The 27823-nt window shown below is 36.6% G+C and overlaps 2 protein-coding genes and 1 pseudogene across 2 annotated transcripts; all 3 read right to left on the bottom strand.

The window, feature by feature from the left end:
- Positions 1 to 326: 326 nt before the first annotated feature.
- LOC110741297 (olfactory receptor 8B3-like) lies at positions 327 to 8257 on the bottom strand. Its single transcript, XM_021926682.2, has one exon. The coding sequence runs from the start codon at positions 6263 to 6265 to the stop codon at positions 5690 to 5692; it is 576 nt and encodes a 191-aa protein (XP_021782374.1). The 5' UTR covers positions 6266 to 8257; the 3' UTR covers positions 327 to 5689.
- A 1022-nt stretch (positions 8258 to 9279) lies between these two features.
- LOC101011499 lies at positions 9280 to 14416 on the bottom strand (annotated as a pseudogene).
- A 6695-nt stretch (positions 14417 to 21111) lies between these two features.
- Positions 21112 to 24325, bottom strand: LOC101011853 (olfactory receptor 8B3-like). Its single transcript, XM_021926942.2, has one exon. The coding sequence runs from the start codon at positions 23601 to 23603 to the stop codon at positions 22671 to 22673; it is 933 nt and encodes a 310-aa protein (XP_021782634.1). The 5' UTR covers positions 23604 to 24325; the 3' UTR covers positions 21112 to 22670.
- Positions 24326 to 27823: the final 3498 nt, after the last annotated feature.

The raw sequence follows: 27823 nt of genomic DNA, 5'->3' as shown, positions 1-27823 counted from the left end.
CTGTCATGGGGTGGGGGGCTGTGGGAGGGATAGCATTAGGAGAAATACCCAATGTAGATGACGGGTTGATGGGTGCAGCAAACCACCGTGGCATATGAATACCTGTGTAACAAACCTGCAAGTTCTGCACATGTACCCCAGAACTTAAAGTGTAATAAAAAAAGATATAGGTAAAATTAATTTTACTAAGATATTTTACTTAATTCAGTTATTATCCTTTCAGCATGCAGTCAATATAAAAATTGTTAATAAAATATTTACTTCATAAAAAATTAGAAGTCAGTACAAAAATAGAATTATTTTACTAAGTGCAAGCATGTTCTTAATATCATTCTTAATAAAATAACTCATTTAAATTTTGCCTGAAAAAGTTAAATAGAAATGAAATTTGAAGAAACTGCTAAAGTTTAGGTAACAACTTCTGTACCAGAAATAAGGAATTATCATTCGTTATTCCTTTACAGTTAAGGGAAGGGTTATGGAATATTTTTAGGCTACAATCTTTTTTGTTTAGCAGTTTGTTTCAAATCAAATTTCAACCTTCACTTTATTGAGTGGACTTCTATAGTGTGAAGAAACAACGTGTTCACACGACTCTTGTCTGTCATTCCAAACCTGGTAGTTTTAACTATGTAAACTATGTGTCTATATATTCAAGGCTGTAGCATTCAGCTATGCTCTATAATCATAACTCTCAGTTATTTAGTCTTAATTTTGTATTTAAATAATTCAGTGCTTACTCCCAGGCTTCTACTTTCTGGAGTTCTTTTGATTCACTTGTTAAGCATTTTCTTCAAGACTAGCTTAGAAGGACTATATTCTCTGAGGTCTTGCCTGCTTCAGGTTTTGTGTATGACTTTCCATGGCAGTATCTTATTGAAATGTAATTTTAGTACATAGTACGCACAAATCCTAAGTATACAAATTTGGGGAAGGGAGCTTTTCTCAAACTTCTTTTTTGAGGTAAAATTGCTATACAATAAACTATGCATATTTAAAATGTACAATATGGCCAATGTTAACTTGTGTTTACACCATGAAATCATCACCGCATCAGGAAAATGCACATACCCACCACCTTCAAAGCCTTCCTTGAATCACAGTACTAAAACTCTACAATCATCTTAAAAAGTAAAAAACATTTTCACAAATGTCAGTGTTTATGTATTATTTTTTAAAATTAAACCTAAAAATAAGAGGGAATTCTTAACATGATGAAGGGAATCTGCAAACAAACAAATAAAACTACACCTAAGTTCATACTTAAAAGAGTGAATTCTTTACTTATAAGTCTGGTGAAAAGAAAAAAAATTCCACTCTCACTGCTACTATATGATCATGTAGTAGATTAATGGACAGTGCAATAAGGCAAGAAAATATAATAAATGACAGATACATTGCACAGCAAAAAATAAGATTATTTCTGTTAATAAATGACATGGTGGTCTCTGCTATGAACAATTGGAAACTGAAGTTTTTAAAAGGCAGTAATGTTACAACAGCACCAAAAATCATGAAACCTTCAAAACAAATCTAATAATGTATGTACAAGGTATGTACACCATAAACTAAAACTAATTAAAGAAATAGAAAACTATGTAAATAGAAAGACATACTGTATTTATATTCCTTTTTGTTGCTGTGTATTGTTCCATTGTAAAGATCAAGATACCATAATTTATCAATTAACCTGTTAATAGACATCTAGGTTGACTACAGTTTTTGGCTGTTAAAAATAAACCTATTTTTAACGTTTGTGTGTATATGTGCATATATATGTGTATAATTTTTGAAATGTTAGCAAATTTAATTCTAAAGTACATAAAATAGATAATTCATTATGAGAAGTAAAGATAAATCTTGAATGAAATAAGCCAAACAGTGGAAGACTGAATATTTCTAACATGTCCGTCTTTTTAAAGCTGATGTATACAATCCATGAAATTACATTAATTTCAAGTAAGTTTTATTGTGAGAAATTGATTTATATGGATAGACAAAGACACAAAAATAGCCAAAAAAAAAAAAGAATAGCCAGAACAATTTTTCAAAGAAACAGAGTAGGAGGTCTCACACGACTTGATTTCAAGACTCCCTATAGTTCTGCAATAATTAAAACAGTGTGATATTGTCAAAAGGATACACAGATGGATCAATGGAATAGAACGTAGTGTCCAGAAATAGGCCCACATATATTAGGCTAATTGATTTTGACAAATGTGCAAAGGCAACCTATTGAAGAAATTATGGGCTTTTCAAGCAATGACACTGGAATAATTCAATATTCATAACAAAAAGAAAAAAGTGTCAAAACCTACTGCTATGGTTTGAATGTGTTCCCCAAATTTTACGTGTTGGAAACTTAATCCCAAGCTCATATGCTGATTGGAGGTGAGGCCTTTTGAAGTTAACAAGGATTAGATAATGTCATTAAGGTGGACCCCCATGATGAGACTGTTGGCTTCGTAAGAAGAAAAAGAGAGACCTAAGCTGACACACAAGCTCATGCTCTCTGCCTGTGATGCCCTCTGCCATGTTATGACTCAGCAAAAAGGCTCTCCAGATGCTGCCACCTTAATGTTGGACTTCTCAGCCTCCAGAAAGTGTAAGACATAAATTTCTTCTCTTTATAAATTACTCAGTCTTGGTAGTCTGTTATAGAAATGCAGAAGAGACTAAGAAACCTAACTCACATCATTAATATAATTATCACAAAATTACTCATAGACATAAAGGTAAAACATTAACCTTTAAGATTTTTAAAAGAGAGCAAAAGGGAAAACTTTTTGACATAGAATAAGGCAAAGTTTCCTGACAAGCTACCAAAAACAGAGTCCATCAGAGAAAAAAGATAGTTAATTAGACATTATCAAAGTTAAAAACCTTTCCTCTAAGAAAGATAATACTCAAAGAATGAAACAAGCCAAACACTGGAAGATTATATTTTCAAATCATGCATCTATTAAGTAACGTACATCCAGAATCTGTAAAGCACCAGTAAACCTCAAAAATAAGTAAAGAAACAACTGAATAAATAAATGAGCAAAGGTTGTACCTAGACACTTTGCCCAAAAGCAGCATATGGATGGGAAATAAACTCATGAAAGGATCCTCAACATCATTAGTTATTAGGGAAAGTCAAATTAAAATCACAATGAGATACCACTAAAAAGCTATTAGAAAAATGAAAATAAATAAACAAAACGACTAAATCGAATGCTAATGAGTACACAGAGCAGCTGAAATGTTCATTCATCAGTGGTGGGGATGCAACATGGTGCATCTGCTAGAAAACAGTTTGTAGTTTCTCTTAAGATGGTCACGATTTAAGGTATTTGCCTACAAAAATAAAAACTTCTGTTCACACACAAAAACTGTGCACTTATGGTCATAGTGGTCTAAGGATTATTCTAAAGCTCCTCCTCTTCTTTTTCTGTAGAGATGCTAAGGGCATTTATAAGTCTCAGTCTTTGACATCAGTCAAATAAAAGTCATGATTTTTAATTATGATTTTGCCCAGAAGTAATCATTTAACCAAAAACAAGGCATCTAAACAGCAAGCTCTATTTTTGAGGTATTATAATAATTACAGGTAGCATCATGAAAGCTCTTTTATTCTGATATAGTGGCTTCTCCAGGAGCCTGTCTATAATTCAAGTGCTTTAATAAAGCCATAATTATGAAGTCATTTATACACAGACCAAGATGCTTTTGCCCTGCTATCTTCGGAGGCTTAATATTCTATTCAAAATTTTACATCACGAATACCACGTTCCTCCAAGCCTAAAAGATCGGGAATTTTCTTCTCCTCTCCTTTTCTAACAGTGACTGTTTGACTTTTAGGTATAGGTCATTATCACACCATTAGTGACTCCTGAAATGCCTGTCAAAAAATATATTACACTCACGCACATAGTCTTCGTAGTTATATAATTTTAACATTATGACATACATGGCCCTATAATGCATAATGCTCTCTAATCTTTCAGATGAAATCACTTTTTTTCTTTTTACTCAGCACTACCTTCCTCTTAGCTCCCTCCAATTCATTGCCCTTATTTGTTTCACGTTTATAACCTACAACACACCCTCCTGTATGTTATTACGTGTTTATATAATCTCACAACTGCAATATAAGGTTATAATACCTTAAAATGCATATGAAAATAGCTAATGAAAGCCACAAAACCATGAGTGATTTAGTTATCTGCAGGTCCTCCAGCCTTCAGGTTTAACCTTTCTTTAATATCAGATAACTTATGCCTTCGTCCTACTCAGAAAAATTCTGTGATCACCATAGTATTTGTAAGGCCTTCCAATTTTGAGAAAAATAAGTCATAGGGAGAAGCATTAATTTTCCATGGTTCTACTTTCTAAGTTCCTCTTTCCTAACTTGAGATCCAATTACTACTCATTATTTTTCTGGTTGAAGTTTCCTTTCTTTCCCTTCCTGATTCTCCAAATGTGACCACATTCACTCCACAAAACATTATTTAATGTATAGTCATTGTGGATTACAAAGTTTGTCAAAGCTTTATGTTAATAAAAGATAGTTACAGTAATTTACAGAACAGATACAAATTCAGATTGAAAATTTAAATTGATTGAGAGTTTCAGATGGTTTCTAAATCCTCATTGATAATCCCCATAATCCCCACAGAGGGACCTCTTGTATATTGGCTATGTGTCTCTTTGAATTCTTGCCTAAATTACAAATTGGTAGGCTCCTTTCTCTCCTGTGCCTCTATTCTCTGAATTAGAAACACCAGAAAATATTTCAATATGCTTTTTGATTTTGTAAAATACATCAGCTCCCTGCTTGAGCCAATCAATTCGCAACTACCCCAGCTTAATAGATCTCCACTTTCACACACTCCAAAAAAACAATTTCCCAGAACAAAAAACTAAAGCAATAACCATTCTGAGATTATTTGTCATCTAGAAACAAAATGTCCAAAAAAAAAAAGTTTTCTCGTATAGTATCTCTTGTTTAATAAGTAAAACAATAAAGTATACCAGAAAAAGTAGTAGACTTGAAATTAGGAGTCTATTAACTTGTTTTAGACTTTTTTAATAAAGAAATTGTGTGACTTTAAGGGAATCATTAGCATCTCTTAGTTCCAGCACCTCACAGATGCAATATTGGTATATTGGTGATCTATTTGGGGTATACAAAGGTAAACGTAAAATTAATGCCAGAAGAAGCTTCATGTGTATATTTAAAGTGGCAAAGTGGGCTGTATTTGTTAGGTCTTGTCAAACCTTGTCTGTCTGGAAAACACCGGCATATAAAGGACACATGATGCTGCCCAGTGGAGGATGGAAAGACAAGAGTAGAGGCAGGTTGTCAGGTTCTTATATGCAGCGGAACATTGTCATCCTAATTTTACTTTACTTGATCATTTGAAAAACTAATCATCTTTTCTAGAAGAAAAAAGGAAGTCCATAATGACAATGGAAAAAAAGAAAAACTTTCTTTATTATTACACAGGAAAAATGACAAAAAGGGGAAAGATGTGCAAAGGGTGAGGGAAAAAAATTTACTATAAAAATTGGAGACAGATTGATAGGATGATATTCAACTAACCATCATCATGATAACAAATAGGAAAAATTATTTCCTCCTAAGTTATTATAATAAAATACAGAGAATCCCCATCCTGTAACTACATGCACAGAGAAATGTTGTTTATGGCAATAACATTCTCCTACTCAGAGCTTTTCCCATGGCAAATTTAGCATCTTTGCTCTTTAAGCTGTAGATTAAGGAGCTCATCGTGGGACGCACATTCATATAAAAAACAGAAGAGGATTTTCCCTCATCCATAGACCCAGCAGAAGATGGTTTGACATACATAAATGCACTTAATCCAAAGAACAAAGAAACAGCAATTATGTGGAAACTGCACTCATTGGAACTGATGTGGAGGATCCTGGAGAGGATGTCACCATAAGAGATAAAGATGGTGACAACAGGCACAATGATGTTGATGCCTGCCACAATGAAAACCACCAGCTCACTGATGTAGGTGCTGGTGCAGGAGAGCTGGAACACAGGGAGAATGTCACAGAAGTAGTGATTGATGGTGTTTGCATCACAGAAGGTCAGTCTCAGCATGCATCCAGTGTGGGCCATGACCCCAGAAAAGGACAAGAAGTAGGAACCAAGCATAAGGCTGAAATACACTTTAGGGGACATGGCAATGTGATAAAGAAGTGGGTAACAGATGGTCACACAGCAATCATAGGCCATTGACGTCAGCATATAACATTCAGAAATAAAAAAAGAAAAAGAAGAAGAAAAGCTAGATCATGCAAACCACGTAGGAGATAATATTCTTCTCTGAAATACAGTTCCTCAGCATTTGGAGTGTAAACACAGAAGAATAACAGAAGTCTGTGAAGAACAATTTAGAAAGGAAAAAGTACATGGGAGTGTGAAGATGTGAATTCCGCATAGTTAGAATTACCAAGACAGAGTTTCTTATCACAGTGACAACATACAGTACAAGAAACAGGAAGAACAGGGGGAGTTAAAGATCTGGCTGGTCTGTTAACCTCAGCAGAATGAATTCATTCACCAAAGAGCCATTTCCAGAAAACATTCTACTCTAAGGGAATCTATGGACACAGGAGAAAAGAAGACAACCCAGAACTTCCCACGGTATTTTCTCCCACACCTTGGAATATTGCTGAGATTGTCTGAAACTAGACTAATGTGGACCCACAGAATCTGCCTTTACCACTACTATGTTACTGAGTGGCGTTGACTTACCCATGATAGAATCTTACTAAGCCAAATATAGCACAAACTTAGCCTATGGAGTGAAGGCTAGTTCTGCCATGTGCAAACTTAATTCTTAAGAAGTAATAGAATAAGGGAGAAGAAGGATGAACAGGGACAGAATCATCCTTCCCTCATCTCATTATTTCTTTATTCACTTGAGTCCTCCCTTACCATTAAAATTGGAAGCAGAGACCTTTGCAACCTGGTGCCCATATCCAATGCAGATTAGACTCTGGTGTGGTGGGGACAAAGGATCTTGTTTCTAATACACAAGTAGGGAACCCAAGTCCAAAAAAGGTTACATTACTACCCCAAGTCACAGAAAAAGCCATAAATCTACAAGAGGGAGATTTTCATTCATGGAGAGGGAACTACTGACTAAAATACTGCATCCATCGCTTTCTCTGTTTTCTCTGAACATTCCTAGCTCCCACTTTAAATAGATTCTTACATCAGTTGCACTTGAATCTCAAGACTGACAAGGTGTAAAATAAAAGGCAATATCTTATATCCCTGTAATTCCATTTCAAAGCAAGACAGTAATATAAATAGAATTCAGAAATATCTCCTCTTATGCCAGACAACCTCGGTGCTTTCTTTTGATTACTTACCCTGTGGTCCTGAAAGGGCAATGTCAGTGTCTGAGGCTTTGGGTTTTTTGCTTCTAAGAAGATGCAGCCCAAACTCTATTTCCAGTATGTTCTGAAATTTTTTCTGAACTACAGATAGTCTAATTTATGATTATTGCTTTGAATCCTCTCAAGCATCAGAAAAAAATAGTCTTTACTGTTATTACATATGCCATTTAATGAGACACCAGAAGACTTACTACGAGTTTAATGATAATAATACAAGTGGTTATAAACAGGGTAGAAGCTTGCTCAGTCTCTTCCCCAGAAAACAGATTTTAAGAGTAACAGGAAAACAGGGGAATTGTATTTTCACCCTGGACCATAACCTGCCTTTACTTCCTTAGAGACTTAATATTTTACTCAAGTTTTCTTTTTCACTCTGGTCATTGTACATCAGTCATGCAGAGCCAGAAATAAGCTTTAATTTCTCAGTCAGCAATATGGTGCAACAGGAAGCCCTAGATCCTCCTTCCCCCATGAACAAAGTAATTCTACAACAATTCACGGACAGATTCTATTTGTGACACTTCTCAACCTAGTTATAACGTTCCTACACCCTAGTCTAGCATAAAACCAGCCACATGGAATCTGGTAGGAACATTTGCATTATCCCTGTACCATAATCCCTATTTCTGGCAGAGCATCATGCAGTTGAAATAAAAACTTCTCCTTGGGAAGGGCATTGGGGTACACCATGCATCCAATGCCCCACATTTTCCACAAGTTATGCCAAGGACTGGCTTCTATCTAGCCTGTCTCATAGGACTGACAGGACATAAGACACAGCATGCTCTGATCACTAAGGGCCAGTGAAAACATAGTAGGAATTTAGACAAAATAGCTCAGTACAGAGATAGAAGGGAAAGAAAGAAAAGCAAAGAAAGAGAAGGAAAAAAGAGAGAAAGAGAAAAAGAGAGAAAGAAAGAAAGAAAGAAAGAAAGAAAGAAAGAAAGAAAGAAAGAAAGAAAGAAAGAAAGAAAGAAAGAAAGAGGGAGGGAGAGAGGGAGGGAGGGAGAGAGAGAGGGAGGGAGAGAAGGAAAGAAAGAGGGAGGGAGGGAGGGAAAGAAAGGAAGAAAGAAAGAGAGAGAGAAAGAAAGAAAGAAAGAAAGAAAGAAAGAAAGAAAGAAAGAAAGAAAGAAAGAAAGAAAGAAAGAGAAAGGAAGGAAGGAAGGGAAAGAAAGAGAGGGAAGGAGAGAAGGAGGGAGGGAAAAAGGAAGGAGGAAAGGAAGGAAGGAAGGAAGGAAGGAAGGAGGGAAGGAAGGAAGGAGGGAAGGAAGGAAGGAAGGAAGGAAGGAAGGAAGGAAGGAAGGCCCTCCTAGCTTCTCCCTGGAGAGGGAAAGAGATACACTGAACTCTTCCAATGCAACCTCTCCCCAAGGCTCATCACAGGTGCCAGCAGTTAATGCAAACTCTAGCTCTTAGCATTTCCCTAAGGAGGAAAAGAGGTGTATCAGAAGTCCAGTGATCCAACTATTTGAGGGCTACCTGAGCAAATGGCTTCTGCCTTATTTGTTTCAGGGTGCTGACTGGATCTTGCTCTCTCTGGACAACTGGCAGTTACTAAGAACAAAGATATCTGGTGTATTCTACCAAACATTTAAAGAATTAATGCCAATTCTTCTCAAACTCAATAAATTGAAGACAAGGGAACACTTTCAAATTTAATTTATGAGACCAGCATTACCTTGATACTAAAGCCAGAAGAAAAATCACGAGAAAAGTCTTCTCTCTTTTTTTATTGGTTAATGTAACTAAGGATTTCCAATTTTGTTTTTGTCACATGTTGTTGCAAATGACAGGGTTTTAAGAGCCATCATCTCTTGCCTGTTTTTTTCAGAGGGAAACTAATGCAATATCCTATTTTAGAAAAGAAATTGTAATGATTTAGGTTATTCATCAAACATTTCCTTCAAATTATCATTGCTCTTGCAACTGTAATATAAGGTTTTAGTACCTTAAAATCCATATGAAAATAGCAAATGAAAGCCAAAAAAACCCGTGAGTGATTTAGTTGTTCCCAATCCTCCAGCCCTTAGGCTTAACCTTTCTTTAATATCAGATAACTTAAGCTTTCTTGCATCATACTCAGAAAAATTCTGTGATCACCAAAATATTTTTAGGGCCTTCAAATTTAGAGAAGAACGTCATAGGTAGGAGCTTCAATTTTCTTTTCACTTTCTAAATTCCTTCTTCTCGTGTTTTAATCACCACTCACGATTTTTTTCCTGAAGTTTCTGTTCTTTCTTTTCCTGGCTCCCCACAAATGTATCCACGTGTTTTCATATTAACTCCCAAAAACAGTATTAATTTACGCTCATTGTGGATTACACCTTTATCAAATATTTATGACTGTGAAGGACGATTAGTCTACACGACAGATACAAATTCATATTGAAATGTGGTTTCTAAATCCTCATTTATAGTCCCCCATAGAGGCACCTCACATTTCTTGGCTGTGTGTCTCTTTGGGTCATGGTTTAATGACATGTTGCAGGGCTTCTGTCCCTTCCACGCCCCTATTCTCTGAATTATGCGCATTTCAAAATATTTCAAGTTCTTTTTTCTTTAACTCTTGTAAAAAACTTTCAGGTCTCTATGTGAACCAATTATCTCTCACCTAACCTACCTCAACAGACTTCCTTTTTTAAAGTAAAAAGAAAAATAAAGCTGCTTTCCAGAACAAACAAATAAAGCAACAATCATCCTGAAAGAAATTTATATAACATCTAGAAACAAGGCATATTCAACTATCCAAAAGAAATGTTTTTCTCATTTAATATTCAGTGCTTAATGAATAAATATAATAAAATGAAGTAAGCACAAAGTATACCAGAAGGAATAGTAGACTTAAAATCATTTTGGAGGGTATTAGTTTATTCTAGGCTTTTTCATGAAGAGTCTGTATAATTTTAAGCAAATCATTAACCTCTCTGAGCTTCAACAACCTTTCCACGCAAAAAATTTCTATGGGTCATGTGCCATGAGCTACCTTGGGTGTACAAAGGTGAATGTAAGATGTATGCCAAAAGAAGTTTAATGCATAGTATTTACAACTGCAAACTCGATTGTATTTGACAGGCCTTGTAGAACCTTGTGTATCTTGGCATTTAAGGAGACACGATGCTGCCCAGTGGAGGATGAAGAAACAAGAGTGGGGACAGGTTGTCTGATTCATGTTTGCAATGACACGATACCAGTACCTACCAATGGCACATTGTCATCCTAGTTTTACTTCACTTGTTTGTTTGTAAAACTATTCATCTTTTCCAGGAGAAAACAAGAAAGTCCGTACTATTGATGAAAAAAATAAACATGAAAAGTTCCTTAACTTTACTATTAAGCAGGAAAAATGATGAAAGAGGAAAAAAATGCACAAATAATGGGGAGGAAGAAAACCTATTATTAAAAACATTAAAGGCAAATTGAGAGGATACTCAACTAACCGTCACCATGATAAGAAACAAAAGGAAAAACTATCCCCTCTTAAATTATTGTAATAAAATACAGAGACTTCCTGCCTGTAAGTAATGCACAGAGAGATGCTACTTCAGATCAACATTTTCTCCTACCTAGGGCTTTTCTCAGGGCAAAGTTAACATCTTTGTTCCTAAAGCTGTATATTAAGGGGTTCATCATGGGAACCACACTGGTGTAAAAGATGGAAGAGATTTTCCTGCATCCTGGACAGCAGAGATGGTTTCAGAGATACATAAATGCACCACAGTCCAAAGAACAGAGAAACAGCAATTATGCTTAGGGCTGCAGGTGCTGAAGGCTTTGGACCTGCCTGCCCTCCTTGGAGCTGATATGGAGGATGCTGAAGGGATGAAACCTAAGAGATAAAGATGGTGACAGTGGGCACAATGATATTTGAAACCTACCCTGTGAAAACCACCAGCTCATTGATGCTTGGGTGCAGGAGAGCTGGAGGCAGAGGGAAGACATCACAGAAGTAGTGAAGTTTATTGTGTTTATCTAAGAAGAGTCAGTCTCAGCATACATCCAGTGTGGGCCATGGCACAGAAAAGGCCATCAAGTATGAACCAAGCATAAGACTGGAGCAAACTCTAGGGGACATGGCAATGTAATATAGAAGTGAAATAGAAATAGCCACACCATGATATAGGCCATTGATAATGTCCAGCACATAACAAAATAGTGAAACAACAAAGAAAGCTGGGTCATACACCCCTTGTAGGGAGATCTAAAATTATCTCTGATATGAAGTTCATTAGCATTTTGGGTGTAAACACAGAAGAGTAACAGAGGTCTATGAAGGATAAGTTAAAGAGGAAAAAGTACATGGGGGTGTGAAGGTGTGAGTTCAGCGCAATTACAGCTACTAAACCCAAATTTCCCAACCCAGCGATGACATACATTACTAGAAACAGGAAGAACAGGGGCAGTTGGAGATGTGATTGGTTTGTTAACCCCACCAGAATGAATTCAGTCACAAAAGAACCATTTCCAGGAGCCATTCTTCTCTATGGGAAGCTGTGGACACAGGAGAAAAGGGGTGCATTAGAGGACAACTCAGAACTTCCCACAGTATTTTCTCTGAGGGCATGGAATACTGCTTAGGTTATCTAAGTCTAGCCCAACCTGGACTCACATAATCAGCCTTTGCTACCACCATGATACTGGGTGACACTGACTTCCCCTTTTTACTCTTACTAAGCTAAATATAGGAAAGAACAGCACCAACCTAGCCTACAGCAAGAATCCCAGTGCTACCATATGCAAACACGACTGCTGGAAAGACCAAGGGATAAGGAGGAAGGGTGGACCAGGACAAAATGATCCTCTCTCATCTCATCATTTCTTCTTTCACTTGATTCCTCCCCTCATCAGAAAAATTGGAGGCAGAGACCTCAGCAATCTGGTGCCCCTATCTAATGCAGATTAAACTCTGGTGTGGTGAAAACCAAAACATTGTTTCTAATGCAGGAGCAGGGCACCAGAGTCTAGGAGAGGTGAAGTTACCATTTCAAGTTACAGAAGCAAAGCACTACATACAGAACAGAGAGGGTTCTGTCCATGGAGAGGGAAGTTACTGATAAGATACTGCAACCACTGGGCACACTAATGTCCCTTCTTCTCCCTTTACTGATTCTTCTGGTAGCTTCACTTGTATCTCAAGATGTACAGAATGGGAAATAAAGGGCCTTAGATCCCTGAACTTCCATCTCAAAACAAGGAGGACATTAATATACAGGGAATTCAGAAACTCACCCTCTTTATGCCAGAAAACCTTGGTTCTTCCTTATCCTTATTTGCCACTGTGGTCCTAGAAGGACAATTTCAGGTTCTGAGACTTTAGTTCCTCTGATACTAAAAGGATGCAGTCCAGACTTAATTTCTGATATGCCCTGAAAATCTTCATGAACTACAGATCATAATTTATGATTATGACATTGAGTCCTCTCATACAAAAGAGAAACAGTCTTTATCATTATTACATTCCCCACTTGATAAGTCATAGAACATTCTATGTGAGTTTAACGATATAGCACACGTGGTTATAAACAGGGTAGAAGCTTGCTCAGTCTGTTCCCCAGAGAACAGATTCTAAGTGTAAAAGGGAAATGAGGGGATTGTGTTTACACCCTGGACCGTGATCTTTAGTTTCTTAGGGACTCATAATTTTACTCAAGTTTTCCCTTCACCCTAGGGCTTATCTATCTTCCAAGGCAAAACCAAAAGTAAACTCCCATTTCCCCATCTTTATATCTGATGAGAAATATATTGCTTAACCTATTTCTTTCCAACTGCTAAATGGAAAATTTCCACAGGTTCTACCTCCATGCTTTCTATTTTTTTAAACTGAAAATTTTCAAGAATTGCAATAACTCACTTCAGTTGTGCTTCTCATGGGATATGTCAACTTTTAATTGCCTTCTACCTTATAAATTTTTTACTCTAAACAACTACTAGAAATTTCTACCTGAAGATCCTTCTGGTTTTTTTTGTTTGGTTGGTTTTTTTGGGAGGTCTCTGTTATTTTGTTTTGTTTTGTTTTGTTTTGTTAGACAGGATCTGACTCTGTTACTCAGGCTGGAGTGCGGTGGCATGATCTTGGCTCACTGCAACCTCCATCACCCAGGTTCAAGTCGTCCTTCCACCTCAGTCTCCCAAGTAAGTAGCTGAGACCACAGGTGTGTGCCACCATGCCCAGCTAGTTTTTGTATTTTTAGTAGAGACGGGGTTTACACCATGTTGCCAGGCTGGTCTTGAACTCCTGGGCTCAAAACAATCTACCCACTTCAGCCTTCTAAAGTGCTGGAATTACAGGCATGAGCCACCACAGCCAGCACCCTTCTGGGAGCTTAAATGTGACAACTAACTTGAAAAGTTACTTAAACTCTCTGTGCTCAGGTTCATAATTTCTGAAATACATATGGTAATAACAGCATTTCTTTCATTGAGTTGTTTTGACTCCTAAATAAAATATTAGTAAATGATTAGAACACTGCCTGGCAATGGTAAATAGTCAATAAATGTCTGCTTTTATTATATGTATTTTCATGACTTTGATAGATCCCCCATCATAAGACTTGTCAGAAATTTTCTTCCTTTAATCCCTGCTTTCCCCTAAAACTGTAAGTTCAGTGAGGAAAAAGACCACTTCTCCCTCGCTTGTTACTTTGTTCCTGGTGCTCAGTGCAGAGTATATACTAGTACCTCCTTAGGTATTTATGGAAATTACATTATCCGGCTGAAAATATCTGTACTCTTTTTTACATTTCTCACATGCTAAAAATAGTCTAGAAAAACAATGACTTCCATTCCTTCCTCTCAAGCACCACACAAGTCTAGGCACTATTTAGGTTTTACTTAACCTGTACTACTGAACCACTACTGTAGTGGTTCCTTACTCTTATTCTAGCATTTCCCTCATATTCCCTCTTACTTAACACCTATCCTGCCTCTAGAATGAGGTCTGAAAGTACAACTCTGTCTCTCATTTCAGAACTTCCAACGGCCCTCCCTTACCCATGGGGCACTCAAATCATAGTAATAATAGTGTAAATGTCAAAACTATAATTCAGCCAGGTTTAAAATTAAAAAATAATTGAGTCAGAGTTATAGTTGATGAGAAGCCATGAAATAACTCTTCAGATAATTTGCGTCTTTTGAGCACATGCTCAACTAAAAAACTAGAATTAAAATTAAAAGTTTATTTTTCTAATATAACAGCGAATCTGGAGCTAGAGTGTCCTAGGGTAGACTCCACATTAAACACTCTAAGCAAGGGCCAGGTTCTTCCTTTCCACTGTCCTCAGTCTATTGGCCTTAGTCCTCAGGCTTATCACCTCATGGTCATAAATAGCTGCTATGGCTCAAAAGAAAACAAACAAACAAACAAAAAAGTCACATACAAACACAGCTATATCCAAAGAAGAAAGCCAGACAAGAAGGCTAGAGGACTCCCCTCACTTACCTCCCTATGTAAAGTGAAGTAAATCTTCTCTTGAAGGCAGCAGATAGCTTCCATTGATATCCCTTCAGTTAAGGGCTATGTAATATGGCCAATTTAACTTCAAGGAAAGCTAGCAAAATGAATCTCTCCCATTTTCACCCTCTCTCACGAAAGGAAGTTTCTGGCATTAAGAAAGCAGAGAAGGCCAGGCGGCGTGGCTCAGGCCTGTAATCCCAGCACTTTGCGAGGCCGAGACGGGCGGATCACGAGGTCAGGATATCGAGACCATCCTGGCTCACATGGTGAAATCCCGTCTCTACTAAAAATACAAAAAATTAGTCGGGCGCGGTGGTGGGCGCCTGTAGTCCCAGCTACTCGGGAGGCTGAGGCAGGAGAACGGCGTGAACCCGGAAGACGGAGCTTGCAGTGAGCTGAGTTCGCCCCACTGCACTCCAACCCAGATGACAGAGTGAGGCTCCGAAAGAGAGAGAGAGAGAGAGAAAGAGAGAAAGAGAGAGGAAGGAAGGAAGAAAGAGCTGTATCTATTAGATAGGGCAGCAGCACTGTCTCTCACAAACAAAAAGTTTGTGAAAAATGTTTGTAACAGAAACTTGTGTTTGTTTAATTTACCTAAAGAATATACTTATTTTTGGGTGAATATGTTTGTTATTTTAAAAGTTAAAAAGTTTTATTTTTAACAATTCTTAAAATATATACTATTTATTTAATCCTTTAAGCTTTAAATCAATTCATATGTCTTGGGATATTCAACCCATTATATAAATAAGTATGTATATGTATACATATATAATGAAAATAATTTCACACAAAAAATGTTTTGTGCTTGAATAAAATAAATATGTATTTATTTTTATATATTTATAATATATATTTATATATTTATTTTATATATTTATATATTTATAATACATATTTTAATATATTTATATTATATATTTATATATTTTATGTATATTTAAATATATATTATATTTATATAAATATAATATATATTTAATATATATTTAATTATATATTAATAATATTATATAAATATATATTTTATATATATTTTATATATATATATTTAAATATATATTTTATATATATTATATATATTTATAATATATATTTGTATATTTATTATATATTGATATATTTATAATATATATTTTATATATATATTTACAAGCATCCTACTTATTTGTGTTGAGTAGAGAGAAAAGGCATCATTCTGTACTTATTTGGTGAGGGTTCCTTTATTAATCAAACAGCAAAAAAGGAGGATTCCTTTATTAATCAAAAAACTCTCTAAATGTCTTTAAAATACTCAAAATAAGTAGTGCCTCCAAACACAAAATAACAACTTGCACTACCACAATTATGGGACTTTTTGGTTTTGATACAGTATCTCTTAAGCAAGAGAGATGGAACAGACCAAAAAGGTACTGAATTTTCAATGCATTAAAATTAAGATTATTTCCATTAACATTGAGATTTGCATTTCAGTTTGAAGCTTCCTCTTTGCTATCTTTGCTTAGATTCTTCCCAGTACATCACGTCTGATTTTAAAATTGCTAGAGTCATAAATTAGGTAAGCAAAGGGAAATTCATGATGTAGTGTTATGAAAGAAAAGAAAGAGATAATTATTAATTATATGGATTGAAGTTAGGAATGCCCCTAGAAAATGCCACAACTGCTTGTCATTTAAAAAAGAGACACTGGGCTCTCTCCAGGAGCATCCTTGCACCAACCCTGCTTTCCCATCTTGAAAAGAGTATGCCTACGGACTATAAAGACTCAAACAGCAGTTGTGAAGTATTAACAGATGCATAATCTGGATCTATTTCTCTCTTAGTCTCTGCGTAAAGATAGAGAAGTAAAAACAGAACCTGTCAATTCATGTTTTATGTGACCAGTGCATTCAACGTCCATCCCTGTCCCAAACCAAGTGGCCATGTTTGAGGCTTCTTTTTATTTCCTAAAAACTTGCACATTTTGAAGTTTCTGAAGAGATCGAAGTGTGAAAATTCTGTGTATAAAGGAAATGAACCTTTTATGGATATTACAACTCAGAACATATCCTAGCAAATCCTACAACGTGGCAGTGTGTGTATTATTAGAAGAGCAGTGCAGTGCCTGGGGTTTACCCTATTGTGGTACCAATAACCTACTTATATTACAAACGTGTTGCTTCTGAGAATTTGCTGGATCATAAATTCTCTACACATTTTAGAACATAACTCATGGCAAAGCACCGAAGAAACACTGGATCTTCAGAGGAAAGCCTTCTTACAAATTTCCATCGCCATAAAAATAAGAATTATATTTTGTCACAAAACTACTAGTGTGAAAAAATGCCGATCTGGTGACTTTCCATAAAACTCAGGACTAAATCCAGCTGGCCTCATAAATAACAAAGTGGAAATCTGTCCAGAGAAAGCTAAGGCAACAAGACTTGTACATTCTGTCACGTGTTAATTTTTGTTTGTTTATTTTACTTTAAGTTCTGAGATACATGTGCAGAATGTGCATGTTTGTTACATAAGTATGCGTGTGCTATGGTGGTTTGCTGCACCTATCCACCTGTCATCTAGGTTTTAAGCCCTGCATGCATTAGGTATTTGTCCTAATGCTCTCTCTCCCCTTGCCCGCAACCCCCCGACAGGCCCTAGTGTATGATGTTCCCCTCCCTGTGTCCATGTGTTCTCGTGGATTAAACTCTCTAATTTTTTTTTTTTTTTTTTTTTTGAGACGGAGTCTCGCTCTGCCGCCCAGACTGGAGTGCAGTGGCGCGATCTCGGCTCACTGCAAGCTCCGCCTCCTGAATTCGCGCCATTCTCCTGCCTCAGCCTCCTGAGTAGCTGGGACTACAGGCGCCCGCCACCTCGCCGGGCTAGTTTTTTGTATTTTTAATAGAGACGGGGTTTCATCGTGTTTGCCAGGATGGTCTCAATCTCCTGACCTCGTGATCTGTCCGCCTCAGCCTCCCAAAGTGCTGGGATTACAGGCGTGAGCCACCGCGCCCGGCCATGTTTGTTTTTAGCACATAGTTGGAATGTGTTTTCCACACATAACTTCCATTTATGTCTCTTCAGTTAAAGTCTATGTAATATGGCCAGTATTGGAGTTTGTTTTCCACACTCCACCTACGTGTTAAACAGACGTGAAAAAAAAAGCTTTGGATAAAATTCAACACCCATCATGAGAAGATCCTCAAAAACCTAGGCATCAAAGGAACCTATTTCAAAATAATAGATGCCATCTATTGATGTAAGTAAAGTGGCATATCTCATTGTGATCTTAATTAGCATTTCTCTGTTGACTGGTGATATTGAGCACTTTTTCATGTTTCTTGGCCATTTGTATGTCTTCTTTTTTTTTCTTGTTCACAAAAATGTATAACAAAATATAGACATTTTAACCAGTAACATATGACAAATATAGACACCATGACCAAGTGGTATTTATGCAGGAATGCACATTAGTACTTAAATGTGAAACTTTGAAATTCACCATATTAATTAAATCAGGGAGACATAGCAGAGTCAGTTCAATAGATTCTGAAAAACTAATTCACAAAATTCATTACCCATTCATTATTTCTAAGAAAACTCTCAGCAAATTTGAAATAGAGGAGAATTTTCTCAGTGTGATAAGGTATATCTATTAACATTGAACCGACATTATTGGTGAAACATGGAAAACTTTTATTTTTAACTTTTAAGTTCAAGCATAAATGTGCAGGTTTGTCATATACGTAAACTTATGTCATGGGGGTTTGTTGTGCAGATTATTTCATCACCCATGTACTCAGCCTAGTACCCATTAATTATTTTTCCTGATCCTTTTCCTCCTTTCCCCCTCCACCCTCCAATAGGCCCCAGTGTGTGTTGTTCCCCCCATGTGTCCATGCGTTCTCGTTATTTAGCTCCCACAGAACTTGTGATTTTGGTTTCCTGTTCCTGTGTCAGTTTGCTAAAGAAAATGACCTCCAGTTCCATCCATGTTCTTGCAAAAGAGATGATCTCATTCTTTTCTATGACTGCATAGTACTCCATGGTTTATCTGTACCACATTTTCTTTTTCGAATCTATCATTGGTGGGCATTTAGGTTGATTCTGTCTTTTCTGTTGTGAGTAATGCTGCAATGAAAGTATGTCTTTATAATAGAATGCACATGTCTTTATAATAGAATAGTTTGTATTACTTTAGGCGAATACCCAGTAATTAGAATGCTGCATCAAACGGTAGTTCTGTTTTTTAGCTCTTTGAGGAATTGCCACAGTGTCTTCCACAGTGGTTGAACTAATTTACACTTCCACCAACAGTGTATAAACATTCCTTTTTCTCCACAACCTCACCAGCAACTGTTATTTTTTGACTTTTTAGTAATAACCATTGTGACTGGTGAGAGATGGTATCTCATTGTGGTTTTGATCTGCATTTTTCTGAAAAGTATCTGCTCATGTCTTATACCTACTGTGATTGTTTTTTTACTTGTAGAATTGTTTAAGTTCCTTATAGATTCTGGATATTAGATCTTTGTCAGATAAATAGTTTGCAAATATTTTATCCCATTCTGTAGGTTGTCTGCTTATGTGTTGACGGTTTCTTTTGCTTTGCATAAGGTCTTTAGTTTAATTAGGTGCCACTTGATAATTTTTGTTTTTGTTGCAATTACTTTTGAGGGCTTAATCATAAATTCTTTCCCACGATCAATGTCTAAAATGGCATTTTGTAGTTTTCTTCTAGGGTCCTTATAGTTTGAGGTTTTATATCTAAATCTTTAATCCATTTTGAGTTAATTTTTGTATACGGTGAAAGGTAGGAGTCCAATTTTATTCTCCTGCATAAGGCTACCTAGTTAACCCAGCACCATAGATTAAACAGGGAGTCCATTCCCCATTTCTTAATTTCTTCAATTTTATCAAAATTCAGATGGCTATAGGTATGGGGCTTTATTTTGACATTCTCTATTCTGTTCCACTGGCAGCACCCCAGGCTGGAGTGCAGTGGCACGATCTCTGCTCACTGCAGACTCTGCCTCCCGGGGTTCAAGCGATTCTCCTGCCTCAGCCTCCCAACTAGCTGGGATTAAAGGTGCCCACCACCATGCCCAGCTAATTTTTGTATTTTAGTAGAGACAGAGTTTCACCGTGTTGGCCAGGCTGGTCTCAAATTCCTGACTTCAAGTGCATAATGCAACATGTATTACGAAACCTACCTTCATAATACTGTATTACCACACCTCATTTGTTTGTGACATACAGCATAATGCCATAAGTTCACAAGTTTATATTCACTTAGCTATGAACAATGTACAAGATGTTTGTGCATTGTACAGTGTAATGTATAAAATGTTTGGTGTGTGTCGCATCTCCATAAACAAGGAATGATTGAAGGAACAACTGTTCACTCTTACTGGATTCAGGAAGAATTTCCTGCTCAGCCCTGCCTCTCTGGAGTTGGAACTAGGAATTATCTACCTATGTGGCTGTAAAATTTTAATATGAGATTCCACGTGATGCAGGGGTCTCATAAAATAGAAAACTTGAAAGAACTCTGTGTGTGTGTGTGTGTGTGTGTGTATGGGGCCAGGGGACGTGCAGAGAAGTGGATAATGGGGCTCAATAGAGATTGAGGTTATAGAAGTAAAGAGATGTAGAACTCAAACACCCTTTTTACTTCTGGCTTTCATCATCCCTTCATCAGAGTGCATCCTAATCACACTCATTCAAAACCAAATCCTGATCAGCAATAGCAGCAAATTTAGAGAAAGTTCACTTTAAGCAAATTCAGGATATAACAAACTTTCTGGTCCTTAACTGGGAAAAATAATTTTCTGTTAATCCCCAGAAGGCCCAAACTTCCTCCCTGACTTAGAAACATCCCCTTCAAGTACACAGACACATATTAATCTCATGGCTTACTTCTTTCCCACTCTGCTGTCACAACTTAAATAGAACTATACTTTCTTTTATAATTTCTTTGGCATCATTCACATTTTAAAAAATCAAAAACTATGGCAGATAATTCTATGCTAAGCATGTAAGATACCATTTTGGTTCCATTTGAATGAATTCCAAATACACTGCTTAAGTTGCTAAGAAAAAATCTTTCAACTAAATTGCCTTGTTTATACTTGATCATCCTTGGGTTTTACAAACTGTATTTAAATACCTAAATTAATGTTTTCAAAATAATCTGAAAAATAGACCTTAATTTTAAAGTAAGTTTATTTTTTTCAAAAATGCTATTGATTTTATTTGTATTTTAAAGCTTGTCAAATGAAAGATTAGTGACAAGATTTTTCTTACTTTTAGGGTCACCTCAAATGTTCATAAAATATCTAACAGATGTGGCTCTTCCATGTCTACAAAGGGTCTCAAATAGCAGAGATAGTGTTTAATAATCAGATACATTTTTGCCTCAATAAGGAAAATAATTTTTTATTAAAATGAACAGTCAATGAAAAACAAAACAAAAGTTAATCAACATCAACTATTCTGTAGAAATTGTTAAGTGAAAATCGAGCATGTTGATATTGGGGTAAGGGGTTGGAGAATGAGGAGTTCTTAAAGTCATTTAATAACTTGGCAATGCCAAACATCTGAACATCTGAAAAAAAGCAAACAGGCTACAAACCAGCTATGCTAAACTTCAAATACCTAAATACTGAGCAGAGTTTAGAAAAATTATAAAATAATAAGTATATATAACATTATCTTTGAAAATGTTTAAACTGTCACTTGATACATGATTAAGAATTTTTAGAATAGTCATTTTTTGCCTGTTTCTCAAAAGAAAAATACACCAACATATTATTCCAGAAATTCCAGAAGAGGTATTGTCCCAATTTGGTTTATTCAAAGAATGTTTCGTTCAAATATAAAAATTTATCTTTGAGCCAGTAGTCCCCCAACTACACTGGCCCCAAACGCCTCCTGTTTCTTAACAAAAAGGAATCATCAAACTGTTTTCCCAAACAAACAACAGCCAAAGGGAATACCTGTACTGAAAAAAATTCATGTACTATCCTGAAACTAAGTACGGTCAACTTGCAAAATAGAAATCTGCTCTTATATTCCATGTATATTGAAATAAAAATAAAAGAGAATAAAGTAGAAGAGAGTATACTAGAAATGCTGGGAGACGTGAAATCAGAAGTCTATATTAAGTCTGGACTTTAAGAGGCTATGTAACTTGAAGTAAATAGTTAACTACCATTTGCTCCACTTTCCCATGCATGCAAAGAATATATATGGATGATATGCTGCTTCACTTTTAAAATTAAATAAGAAAAATGTTTCTCAAAAAAGGCTTAATGGCTAGTGTTTGCAAATACAAAGTGGGTAGTATAGTCTTCATGGAATCTTCCCTCTTGGGCATTTAAAGGAGATGTATTCTTGCCCAGTGGAAGATGAAACTGTGGGAATAGGAACACATTGCCTGATACATGCTTCCAATGGCAAGTGGCAGATAAGTTTTTCCTACAAGGACACAATGTAACCACAGTGTTACCTGATTCAATCATTAGCACACCATTCATCTTTTTCCAGAGGAAAAAAAAAATGGTGAAAAGAAACGATTACAAAATAACCAAAGACAAATTCTTCCCTAATGTTATTACCATACAGTAAAGAAAGGTGAATAAAAATGTTGAGAAAAGGAAGAAAGTGTACTCTATTAAAAGTGGGAATGAATTATTGAGAGAACATTCAAATTTCCTTACCATAGTAGTAAAGAAATAGGATAAGAAGACTGCTACTAAAACTACTGTAATCTCCCTGTCCTACAACTATATAAATGGAAAGGTACTGTTTCTGATCAAAACTTTCTCCTACTAAGGGTTTTTCTCAAAGCAAGTTGAACGTCTTTGTTCCTTAAGCTATAAATTAAGGGGTTCATTAAAGGAACTGTATTGGTATAAAAGACAGAAGAGATTTTTCCCTCATCCATTGACCCAGCAGAAGATGGTTTGAAATACACGAATGCACCTGATCCAAAGAACAGAGAAACAGCAATTATGTGGGAACTGCAAGTGCTGAAGGCTTTAGACCTGCCCTCAGTGGAGGTGATTTGAAGGATGCTGGAAAAAATAAAGCCATAAGAGATAAAGATGGTGACAGTGGGCACAATGATGTTGATGCCCACCACAATGAAAACCACCAGCTCATTAATGGAGGTGCTGGTGCAGGAGAGCTGGAGCAGAGGGAGGATATCACAGAAGTAGTGACTGATAATGTTTGCCTCACAGAAGGTCAGTCTCAGCATGCATCCAGTGTGAGCCATAGCCCCAGAAAAGGATAGGAAATAGGAACCAAACATAAGGCTGGAGCACACTGTAGGAGACATGGCAATGTTATATAGAAGTGGGTTACAGATGGCCACATAGCGATCGTAGGCCATTGATGTCAGCACATAACATTCAGAAATGGCAAAGAAACAGAAAAAGAAAAGTTGGGTCATGCACCCCTTGTAGGAGATAACATTCTTCTCTGACATGAAGTTCATTAGCATTTTGGGTGTAAACACAGAAGAATAACAAAGATCTATGAAGGACAAGTTAAAGAGAAAAAAGTACATGGGGGTGTGAAGGTGTGAATTCAGCCCAATTAGAGTTACCAAACCCAAATTTCCTATCAGAGTGATCACATACATTATTAGAAATAGTAAAAACAGGGAAATTTGGAGATCTGGCTGGTCTGTTAAGCCCACCAAAATGAATTCAGTCACCAAAGAGCCGTTTCCAGGATTCATTCTTCTCCAAGAGAATCTGTGGACACAGGAGAAAAGGGTTGCATTAGAGGACAACACAGTTCTTCTCACAATATTTTCTCCCACAACATGGGATATTGCTGGAATTGTTTGAAACTAACCCAACCTGGACCTAAAGAATCTGGCTTCACCACTGTCATGAGACTGAATGGCACTGACCTTCTCTTGTCAGAGTCTTACTAAGATAAATATAGCAAAGACCCACCTGAAGTAACCCTACAGAAAGAGGGCCAGTGCTGCCATATGCAGACGAGACTGCTGGAAATAATAAGGGGAAGAGAGAAGGGTGGATCCCGACAGAATTCTCCTTCCCTCATTTCTTCATTTCTTTATTCACTTGAGTTCTTCCCTCACCAGTAAAATTAGAGGCAGGGGCCTCAGCAACCTGGTGCCATTCTCTAATATGACTCAGGTCAGGGGGTGACCAAAGAACATTGTTTCTACACCAAAAGAAAAGCAACAGAACCTAGAAATAAGTTACTGCCCCAAGTCACAGAAAAAAGTCATGAATCTAAAAAAGGGAGAATCCAATTCATAGAAACTATTGACCGAAACTTGTCATTCTCTGAGTTCCTTAGGTCCCTGAACATTCTCACCTCCTATCTTGAACAGATACTTCTGACAGTTGCATTTGAGTCTCAAGGTGGAAAATAAAGTAGAATGTCTCAGATCCCTGGTATTCCACCTCAAAGCAAGTAAGACATTAATATAGAGGGAAATAAGAAACTCACCCTTCTTATGCCTTAAAAATTTTGTGTTGTCTTATTGTTTCCTTACCCTTGTGGTTCTGGAAGGGCAATTTCAAGCTCTAAGGCTTTGTTTTCTCTAAGATGAAACCCAGACATTATTTCCAATAGTTCCTGAAAATATTCCTGATATATACATCATAATTTATTATTTTAATTTTGGTTTCTCTCAAGCAGCAGGCAAAAAAAATCTTTAATAAAGATACGTGATAATAATATTATCACAGTTGCCACACCAGATTTATTGTGAGTTTAATGACACAATGTACTTGGTTATAAGCAGGATGGAAGCTTGCTCAGTCTCCTCCCCAGGGAACAGATTGTAAGAGTAACAGGGAAATAACGGGATTGTATTTTCACTCTGGACCATAATCTATCTTTAGTTCTTTAGGGACTCAGTATTTTGCTCAAGTTTTTCCTTCACTCTAGGGATTTTACATCCACCAAGGCAGAGCCAGAAATAAACTCTCATTTCTCAGTCAGCAAGATGGTATGATGGGAAGGTCTCAATTCTCCTTCCTCCATGAACAAAGTAATTCTGCACAATTCATGGACAGATTCCATTTGTGAAACTTCTAAACCTCGTTACAATGTCCCTACACCTCACTATAGCATAAAACCAGCCAAATTGATTTGATGGAACATTTGCATTATTCTTGGGCCATAATCCCTGTTCCTGGCAGTACACCATGCAACCAGGCAAAAGCTTTTCCTTGGGGAGGGCATTGAGATACACTGAGCATCCAGTACCAACCTTTCTGCAAGTTATCCAGAGAACTGGCTTCTATTTAGCCTGCCCCACAGCAGTGACAAGACACAGGACATGGCCTGCTCTGACCAGCAGAGATCAGTGAGAACACAAGGCAATTTAGACTAACATACACTGTAGCTACCCCCTCAGCTCAGAATAGAGATAAGACTTAAAAAAGAAAACTCTCCCAACTTCTTCCAGGTGAAGTGAAGCAAAAGCCCCTCCTTTTCTGGGACTATCTGGACGACAGGCTACTGTCCAGGAAATCTCAAATTGCTTACAGGACATGGGACACAACATACTATAGCATCCTGGGTCCAATGAGAACAGATTTGGTGGTTTTGTCTAATAATCTCCATGGCCCCTTCCCAAGGATCAACACAGACACTAGCAGTTTAAAAACTCCAGCTCTCAGCATTTCCCTAAGAAAGAGGTGAATCTGAAGTCCAATGATCTAACTTATCTGGAGGCTACCTGATCATTTGGCTTCTGCCTCCCTTCTTTCACAGCACTGGTTGGACCTGTGACACTCTGGACACCTGGCAGCTACTATGAACAAAGATAACTGGTTGATTCTACCAAACATTCAAAGAATTCATGCCAATCCTTCTCAAGTTCTTCCCAAAAATTTGAAGAGGAAGGAACACTTCCAAATTTAGTTTATGAGTCCAGCATTACCCTCATATCAAAGGCAGACAAAAACATCACGAGAAGTCATCTCTCTTTTTTTTTTCTTGGTTAGTCTAACTTAGCGTTTCTCAATATTGTTTACTTTTCCTTTTCAAAACACAAAACTTATTTTTTAATTAGTTATTGTTTTTCTATAATCTATGTGACTTGTTTTTAGTCAAATATTTATTATTTTCTTCCTTCTTCTAATTTGGGGTTTAACAATCTTATTTTCTCCCTTTTTTTCTTAGTTCCCTGAAGTACAAGATTAGATTGCTAATTTGATATCTTTTTAATTTTTTAGTGTAGGTATTTTTTTCCTATAAACTTCTCTCTAAGTACTGCTTTCGCTGCATCCCATAAGTTCTGGTGTTGGCCGAGCCCGGTGGCTCATGCCTGTAATCCCAGCACTTTGGGAGGCCGAGGCAGGTCGATCACGAGGTCAGGAGATTGAGACCATCCTGGCTACACAGGTGAAACCCCGTCTCTACTAAAAATATAAAAAATTAGCCAGGCGTGGTGGCAGGAGCCTGTAGTCCCAGTTACTCAGGAAGCTGAGGCAGGAGAATGGCCTGAACCCAGGAGGCGGAGCTTGCAGTGAGCGGAGACTGCGCCACTGCACTCAAGCCTGGGCGACTCCGTCTCAAAAAAAGAAAAAAAAGTTTTGGTGTTTTCATTTTTGTGTCTCTATATATTTTTTAAATTCCCTTTGGATTTCCGCTTTGACTCAATGTTTAAGAGTATATTGTTCTATTATACATATTCCTGAATTTTCACATTTTCTTATTGTAATCCATTCTTATTTTGATTCCTTTGTGGTCATAAAAGATATTTGGAATGATTTTGATCTTCTTACATTTCTCTAGACTTGATCTATGACCTAACACGTGATTTATCCTGGGGAGTGTTCTTTGGGTCCTTGAGAAGAATGTGTATTCTCTGCTGCTGGGTGGAAATTCTTTCTATATCTATTAGGTCCGTTTGGTCTACAGCGCTATTCAGTTCTGTTATTTTCTTATTAACTTTATGTCTGGATTATTGATCCATTACAGAGAATGAGGAATTGAAATTTTCTACTATTATCATATTGCTGTCTATTCCTTCATTCAGATGTGTCAGTGTTTGCTTTACATGTTTATATGCTTTCATGTTGGATCCACATATATTTATAGATGCTACATCTTCTTATTGAATACACCTTTTTATCATATACAATGACTTCTTTGACTTTTGTGAGACTTTTTGACTAAAGTCTAATTTGTCAGGTAGAAGTACAGCCACCCCTGCTCTTTGATTACTATTTAAATAAAATATCTTTCTCCACCCCTAAATTTTCAGTCTCTGTGTCCTTAAATGTAAAGTGAGTCTCTTATAGATAGCATGTAATTAAGTCTTGCTTTTATAAATCCATCTAGCCACTCTGTATCTTTTGATTTGGGAATTTAGTTCATTTACATTAATTATTGATAGATTAGGACATACTCTTGCCTTTCTTTATTGTTTTCTGTCCAATTTGTGTTTCTCTTATTTCTCTCTTCTCCTCTTGTGTTTCTTTGAGATTTGATTTTTCTGTAGTGATGTGCTTTACTTATTTTATTTTTTTATGAATCCACTGTATATTTTACAGGGTTCTCATCAAATATTTTATAGTTACTGCAGTCTGTTTTAAGCTAATAAAACTTGAATTGTATGTGTACTCTATACTTTGCCATCACCCACACACAAACACTATGTTATTGCCATCCGATTTTATTTCTTTCTATATTGTGTTTGCATGAAGAACTGTATGTTGTTATAGCTTTTCTTACTACTACTTGAGTCTTCTATTTTATATAGTAGTGTTAAAAGTGATTTATCCATTAAAGTTTTACAATCCTTTTTCTTTCTTTATATTTGTATTTAGCAGTTAGATTTTTTCTTTGTTTATCATCATTTTCTTTCAACTTGAAGAATATTTAGCACTCTTTGGCAGGCGTAGTGGTGACAAACTCCCTCAATTTTTGTTTGTCTAGAAGTTATTTCCCATTCATCATTAA

The sequence above is a fragment of the Papio anubis genome, chromosome 12, assembly GCF_008728515.1.
Source record: "Papio anubis isolate 15944 chromosome 12, Panubis1.0, whole genome shotgun sequence".
Lineage (NCBI taxonomy): Eukaryota > Metazoa > Chordata > Mammalia > Primates > Cercopithecidae > Papio > Papio anubis.
This window is presented reverse-complemented; position numbering and strand designations above follow the sequence as displayed.